General features: G+C 37.6%; 2 protein-coding genes across 2 annotated transcripts; one reads left to right on the top strand and one right to left on the bottom strand.

Annotated features, from left to right (window-relative positions):
- Positions 1-847: 847 nt before the first annotated feature.
- On the bottom strand, positions 848-1,362 carry LOC108313534 (keratin-associated protein 13-3). The gene is given in 5 exon segments (XM_017541959.1): positions 848-885; positions 888-942; positions 944-1,075; positions 1,077-1,212; positions 1,214-1,362. Coding segments are annotated over 5 exon segments (510 nt in total).
- A 4,318-nt stretch (positions 1,363-5,680) lies between these two features.
- LOC108313535 (keratin-associated protein 13-4) lies at positions 5,681-6,364 on the top strand. Its single transcript, XM_017541960.2, has one exon. The coding sequence runs from the start codon at positions 5,745-5,747 to the stop codon at positions 6,228-6,230; it is 486 nt and encodes a 161-aa protein (XP_017397449.2). The 5' UTR covers positions 5,681-5,744; the 3' UTR covers positions 6,231-6,364.
- The last annotated feature ends 1,571 nt before the right edge of the window (positions 6,365-7,935 follow it).

Below are 7,935 nucleotides of genomic sequence, written 5' to 3' on the forward strand. Positions count from 1 at the left end.
CTACCTGAAGCTCATAGGTGCTCTTTTTTAAACATTTACACCCATGTGTTAGTCTTCCATTTTAATATACTTCATGAACAGGCCTAGTCATATAAACAAAATTTTTTTCCAAGTGTATACTTCAAACTTTTCTGTTACATTCTCTTCTTAGCAATACATGGCATATTCATGGAGTGAACAAGAATATTCAATGCTCTTTATGCTCTCTTAGTAACTTGCTTTTTATAACACTTTGAGGTTAGAGAGCAGAACAATATAAATACAGCCTATTCAATTTTATTTCAAGATACAATATAATCATTTTTGATGATGGTAAAGGCTATCATAAAAAAGGATAGCAAAGGCTGTCTTAACTATCCTAACACGAATACTTAAGAGAAAGGCTACCCTTGGAAACGCTGAGAATCCAGGAATCTCCTGCTTAAAGAGGAGGAAACTAAAGCCAACCAAAATTAGAGTAGAGACCCCATAATCTGGGCAATGCAAAGCCCATTACCAGAAGCAATGGCAATGCACATCCTAGTCAATGCTTTGCTAATTAATAACAATATTTAATGGCACATTTGGATAGAAGAATGAAGAGTTTATTAAAATAAAATCATTTCACTTCCTATCACTTTTGGAAAGAAATGCAAAAAGTATGCTTTGTATCTATAATGCAGTTTGGATCATTCATTGATGCTGTAGTTTGACAGAACTAAGAAAAAAGGCCAGTTTTTGAAGGCTGGAAAGTAAAGCAGGCCAGGTGATAAATAATATTAGAATACTTCTCAAAGGAGGAAATTAATAGATGACGTTTCTACAGAATATGTATTTCTCAAATGAGTTTGACCAGTCAACACATTAGTCAGTAGAAACCAGATCTACAGAATGGCTGTCAACAGGTGAATGGAACCACCTCCTAGACAGAAAATAAATTGGGTGGCAGAATCTGGATCCATTAACTCTGGGAAGGGAAGGCATGGATTCTATAATTCAGAGTTCTGAATCCTTTGGATCCATAGCTCAGTGAGGAGCAGCTCCTGGATCCATAGCTCAGGGAACAGCAGCTATTGGATCCAAAACCCAGAGACCCAGACTGCACAAGTCGAGCAAGAATTGCAGAGCATGGGGATCCTGAGGTAGCAGCAGAAGGTCTGGCAGGGGCTGGACTTCACACATGAAGTCTGGCAGCTGGAGGGCTCCCAGCAGGTCTCCTGACATGCTGTGTCAGGAACCCAGCTGAGAGGTCCTGGGAGAGCAGAGGTCAGTGCTATTGACCAGGTTTCTGGGGTAGGGAGAGCCACTGGAGGAGCCTGGGTAGCACAGGTAGCCCCCACAGGAGTGGGAGGAGAAGTTTCTAGAACAGCAGTTGAAGGACATGTTGACAGGAGACGTGAGTGCAGCTGAGTGTACCGAAGAAGATTCTGAGTTTTAATGTCGCATCCTGGACAGGACCATCCATCTATAGCCTCTTAGCAACAGGTGTGGTGCACAACAGAGTCATCCTTTACATTTTTGTGCTCCCTCATTTACGTAGGTGTAACTCAGCATTCTTGTCTGTAATTGCATTTGAATAGTTTTCCACATATTGTATTTATGGGTGCCATAATTTTGGTGTTGTAGCAGAAAGCCAATGAACTACACTTATGTCAGAAAATGCTATGACTGTTCCACATTAATGCTTATTTTATTATGTCTAGCAAAGTATCTCCTTTTCCTCCTAGCATAATTTTCATGTGTCTTGTTATTGACTGTTCCAGACAAATACTTTTCGTGAAACACTGAGAAATGAGATAAAGTTACATGTTTTGTTTTGTTTTGTTTTGTTTGGTCAATAGAGTGTAGACACAACTTTGGCCTTAATTAGAAAGCTGTTTAAAACTAAACCTATTTGTCACCATCGTTTCTCATTCTATAAAATACTTGTTAATCTTTTACATACTATTACCCACTGTATCTCGCATCCAGTGTAGACAGAAAAGTATAAGCCAAGACGAATTGAATAACATTGATACCTATGACCAGAAGGAAACCTGGACAATTATTTGGAGACTTGGTGTCAGCAAGGGATGGAACTGAGACAATCAATCACAAGTGAAAACTAATTTGGAGTCTTACAAAGAGAATCAAAGTGGTAAATAAACACCATTGAAATGTGAGAAAAAAATGAATTTTAGATTCAGTGAATCTAATATGAGGCCTGTGGTCCTAACAGATTCTCATTCATTTGTGTAGCAGCCTGGAGAATTCACATGTCTGATCTTAAATTACAGGAGGCTTAAACAGCCAATGGCCCTACCTGCTGTGTTCTAAAAGTTAACACTGCATTTTTGGGGAAGTCTTGCTTTCTACTGGCTGCTCCCAGGCAAAGACTGAGCACAGTGGAGCTATAGAGATTCCTGGGAGATACCCGATGGCCAGCTTTGACTCAGGGTTTCCTCAGTGGCCTTAAAGAACTACAGTCCCCTGCATATGTCTCAAGCATTTCTTTCTCTTTCTCCTTGACTGGGGTCAGACCTATGTTCAAATCTTACATTTCTCCTAACCTTCTCTCAGGGGAGATTCTGGAAAGAGAAGAAATGCAGAAAGTCTGAAAATACTGAATCTTGTTTATACTTTTTAACAAGTGATACTGTTTCTATTTGTGTCCCTGCCCAAATCTCAGGCAATTGTAATCCCCAGTGTTGGGAAAGGCCTGGCAGGAGGTGATTGATCATGGGAGTGGATTTCCTCCTTGCTGTCCTTGTGATGGTGAGTTTTCATGAGAAATGTGTAGCGCTTCCCCCTTCGTGCTCATCCTTCTGCTCCAGCCATGTAGGACTGCCTGCCTCCCCTTCCTTTTCTGCTGTGATTGTAAGTTTCCTGAGGCCTCTCAGCCATGCTTCCTGTACAGCCTGAAGAACTGTGAGTCAATTAAACCTCTTTTCTTTATAAATTAAACAGTCACAGGTAGTTCTTTATAGAAATGTGAGAATGGACTAATACAAGAAGTAAATCAATGTTTTGATGGATAGCAAAGAATTTAAACTGGAAATTTTATCTTGAGTATGCCAATCAGGGTAAACAAAAAAAAAAATACTCAGTTGTTCAATGATTTAGAGAAATAATAAAACTTTTGAGTTTGGTTTTGGAGCTTATTTTCAAACTGTCTCCAGGTAATGTCTGCTAAAACCCATTTTTTCAGACATCTTCTCCTTAGACTAGATCCACACCGTTCTCCTCACTATTATTTTACATGTAAGTTCCTGTCTTTCATCAACATTGGTATATTCCAAACTGTACTCTCTGCAAATATTGTTTCTGCCCTATTCTCTCCTCTTTCTTTTGCTTAGATTCCAATTGTAAGCAAGGTACACTTTTTAACTACATTACAGGTGACTCATACTCTTTTTTCTATTTTTGATCTTTATATAGAAGTATTGGCTTTTGTTTATTGAGGTTATAACCTGGAAGGTTAGCGAAAGCAAGATTTTCCAGCATGTTAGTGACAAGTTGATTGGTAATTTCGAAAAGAGAAGCAAGTAGGTGCCAAAAGTTGTAATTTTCAACTGTGGATGAGATTCTGTTGAAAACACATCTCAAGTATCTGAAACTATTATTCACAGTCCAGTGAAAAGAATCTTCTGTCAGAAGATCAGAAGCTTTCTGTTGTATATCCCTGAGTCACATATTTTATGTGAAATATCCCAATTTTTAATTGTTGATAAACAACACCACAAATGACGAGGCACCATATTAAACAGAACAAACAATAAAACCTCCAAGATTAAGTGAGGGCAAAATGGGGGCATTTACAAGTTCTTCTTAAACTTCTGTCAAATTAATGTGGACAAAGTTTTAGGGATTTAGAGGCAAAGAGAAGGGAAGAACACCTCTTTACACATTAACTGGTTCAGAGAAGGATTTTTTAATAAGGAGGTTGGATTAACTGAAGCAAATTCTCTAAATCCTCCAGTTTCACCTGAAGAAATTGATGCTCCCCATTTAACTCATAAGTTTTTTATTCAAGATTATTTTAAAGAGTTATGTTTGAAATGAAAGAAAATGTGGAAGGAATCGTTTCCAAACCTACTTACTAAGGCACAAGATAAGGGGAAATCAACTGCTGTTGAGAAACAGAAAATAGCTCACTGAAAAGATATTTGAATTGGGCATATTTGCTTCTTCATTCTTCTTCCTTCTAGAAGGTCTGTATTAAGTTACTTTTTAATATTGCTATATATTTTAATTGAGAAAATTTAATCAAGAAAATTTCTAACATTGTTGTAAGTTTATTATATTTTATTATAAAATAAAATATTGCCATCAACCATGACAGTACACTTTCTTTGGTCCTGAATATAATTTAACTACTTGTATTTCAACATAGAATATTTTGTGAATGAACTTACAAAGTGGCCATCCTCAGAGAATGTGACAAAGCTGTCAAATTTTTATTTTTCAACATGGAATCTAGAAGTCAGCAGAGGCAAACAAACAAATGAACAAAACATAAAATATAGCAAGTAAAAAAAGAAAGAAAAAACAAAAGATAAAATCAAACTTAAGCATAGATACAAAAGGAAGAAATAGAGGGAAAGAGAACCAGAGGAAGACAGATAGAGAGGTAAGAGAGAAACATTCATATACATGCAGAGGAAAAGAGGACTGGGGAGAAAAGAAATTTCACATTTTTGCAGGAAAATGTAGGATGGCACCTGGTTGTACAAGTGGCAAAAAGTCATTGAAAACCAGTAGTATGAAAAGCTAGAGACATTCTAAGAGGGTAAAGGCCTGGATAATTACAAAGATAGATGATAAATATATCAAAATTAGCATATATATAAGATATGCTAATTTTGAAAATTTTTGCTCATAAAGACGTTGGAACAAGAGACATGACAGCTTGAATGCAATAGGAAAGTATTCCGAAATTCCTGAGCTTTCTCATTGTTTCTCCTTCAATTGTTTCCTCCCTTCAGCAGACAAGCTTTTGGCTCTTTGGCTGAAAAGAGATGACCTCGAATTGATTTTCTCTGTGACTGTGTCTCAGTCAAGCTTCTTCTTCTTCTTTTTTTTTTTTTTTTTTATCTTTTTTTTTTATACATGGCAAGGTTTCTTTCAGTTTCTAGCCATTTCTTTCAATCTGCTTGCTTTGTCTCTTCTTGATCTTTCCTCACTGGATATGAAACACACTTTATAACTGTAGCACTTGGTGTATTAATTTTCTCTTACTGACCTAACAAATCACCACAAAGTAATTTTGAAGTATAGCAATGAATGGTGACAAGATGGATCATTTCCACAGAGGTTCTTATCCAGGTGGAAACTAATTCATTGCACCAGAAGAAAACTAATGTTATCTCATTCCCCACTCTTAAGAGGAAAACATCCACTAGCAAAGCTAGCTGTGAATACACAGGAAAAGAGGCAGGTAGCATGTGCCAAATTAAAAGGAAGAGCTTTCCTTGTCATGATGAGCTAGGCGTTAACGTAAAACAGTCATAGCATTTCTGACATAAGTGCAGTTCATTTGCTTTCTGCTATTACACCGAAATTATAGCACCCGTAAGTACAATATGTGGAAAACTATTCAAATGTAATTACAGACAAGATTACAGGGTAACACATATGTAAATGAGGAAGTACAAATATGTAAAGGATGACCCTGTTGGGCACCACACCTATTGCTGAGAGGATATAAATGTTCTTGTCTGGGATGCGACATTAAAACTCAGAATCTTCTTAGGTACACTTCAGCTGAACTCACATCTCTCATCAGCATGTCCTACAACTGCTGCTCTGGAAACTTCTCTTCCTGCTCCTTTGGCAGCTACCTGCGCTACCCAGGCTCCTATGCCAGCAACCTGGTCTGTAACACTGACCTCTGCTGTCCCAGCACCTGCCAGCTGGGCTCCTCTCTCTACAGGGGCGGTCAGAAGACCTACTGGGAGCCCACCAGGTGCCAGACATCCTGCTATCGCCCCAGGACCTCCATGCTCTGCAGTCCCTGCCATATGACTTGCCCCGGATCTCTGGGCTTTGGGTCCAGCAGCTGCCGCCGCTCCCTGGGCTATGGATCTAGGAGCTGCTACTCACTGGGTCATGGATCCAGTGGCTTCAGATCCCTGAAATGTGGAGGCTGTGGTTTTCCGTCCCTGAGTTATGGATCCAGATTCTGCTACCCAAATTACTTGGCTTCTAGAGCCTGCCAGTCTTCTTGTTACAGACCAATCTGTGGATCTCGCTTCTATCAATTCACCTGCTAAAATTCTGGATCCTTTTGAGTATTGGGATCAAAGTCTCTACTGAATGCAGCCATTGTATTCATTCTCTCCAATTCCCAGTATCCTTTCCTTCTTTCACCACCAGCTTCTTGAATCACCTACTTCTGGCAGACTATGAAATTAATGAATAACCTAATATTAAGTTTAATGTCTTTACCATTGATTGAATATATGCTATTTGATTTTCATCCAATAACTCTTGAAAATGGAAATTTTAATTTAATAAATTTATGTAATCTTATACCCAAATATATTGTTTACTTTATTTTTATTATTTTATTATTAATTATTATTATTATTATTACATTTTTGTATGCAATAATTTGGGAGATTTAAGTAAAAATCAATATGGTGGTGTAACTGGGTTTGGGGTACATATAATCTGACAGATTTGAGAACATTTCTGTTGAAATTAGGTACGTTATCTATTAAGAATCATCGTTTCTTAAAGACCATAGTTTGCATTTGCAGACTTGTCTCAACAGCATAAGAATAATAATGAAGGACATACATTTCTACTGATATGGAAAAGCAGAAAATCTGATGCATGAGTTAGAAATACAGACAACAAGAATAGGATATAATTTATAAGGTAAACTGAATACTTACACTAAAAGTTACTTAAAAGTCTAAAATCTGAATGTGGATTTTCAACCAAAAGAAAAATGAAACTGAAGCAGCTGCTAGCACAGAGGCCTTGCTCTTTGTTCGTAGGCATAAGTGCCAGGGTCCCTGCCTCCCACAGGTAAGGAGAGTCAGGATCATTCATCAATGATCTTAAGAGGAAATAACTGGGTTCGGGAGGCTTGGGTAACATACAGATGCTTCTTTTGTTAAAAATTATTATTATACTTTAAGTTCTGGGATAAATGTGCAGAAAGTGCAAGTTGTTACATAGATATACACATGTCATGGTGATTTGCTGCACCCATGATCCCATCATCTACATTAGGTATTTCTCTTAATGCTATCCCTCCCCTAGTTCCTCACCCCCCAACAGGCCCCAGTGTGTAATGTTCCCCTCCCTGAGTCCATGTGTTCTCATTGTTCAACTCCTACTTATAAGTGAGAACATGTGGTGTTTGGTTTTCTGTTTCTGTGTTCGTTTGCTGAAAATGATGGTTTCCAGCTGATCATCCATGTCGCTGCAAAGGACATGAACTCATTCTTTTTTATGGCTGCATAGTATTCCATGGTATATATGTGCCACATTTCCCTTATCCAGTTTATCATTGATGGGCATTAGATTGGTTCCAAATCTTTGCTATTATAAATAATGCTGCAATAAACATACGTGTGCATGTGTCTTTATAGTAGAATAATTTATAAACCTTTGGGTATATACCCAGAAATGCAATTACTGGGTCAAATATATTTCTGATTCTAGATCATTGAGGAATCACCACACTGTCTTCCACAAAGGTTGAACTAATTTACATTTCCCCCAACAGTGTAAAAGTGTCCCTATTTCCCTACATCCTCTTCAGCATCTGTTGTTTCCTGACTTTTTAATGATTGCCATTCTAACTGGCATGAGATGGTATCTCATTGTGGTTTTGATTTCCATTTCTTTAATGACCAGTGATGATGAGCTTTTTAATATATGTTTCTTGGCTGCATAAATCTCTTCTTTTGAGAAGTGTCTGTTAATCTTTTGCCTACTTTTTGATGTTTTTTTTTTTTTTTT

The sequence above is a fragment of the Cebus imitator genome, unplaced genomic scaffold, assembly GCF_001604975.1.
Source record: "Cebus imitator isolate Cc_AM_T3 unplaced genomic scaffold, Cebus_imitator-1.0 Scaffold138, whole genome shotgun sequence".
Taxonomy (NCBI): Eukaryota; Metazoa; Chordata; class Mammalia; order Primates; family Cebidae; genus Cebus; species Cebus imitator.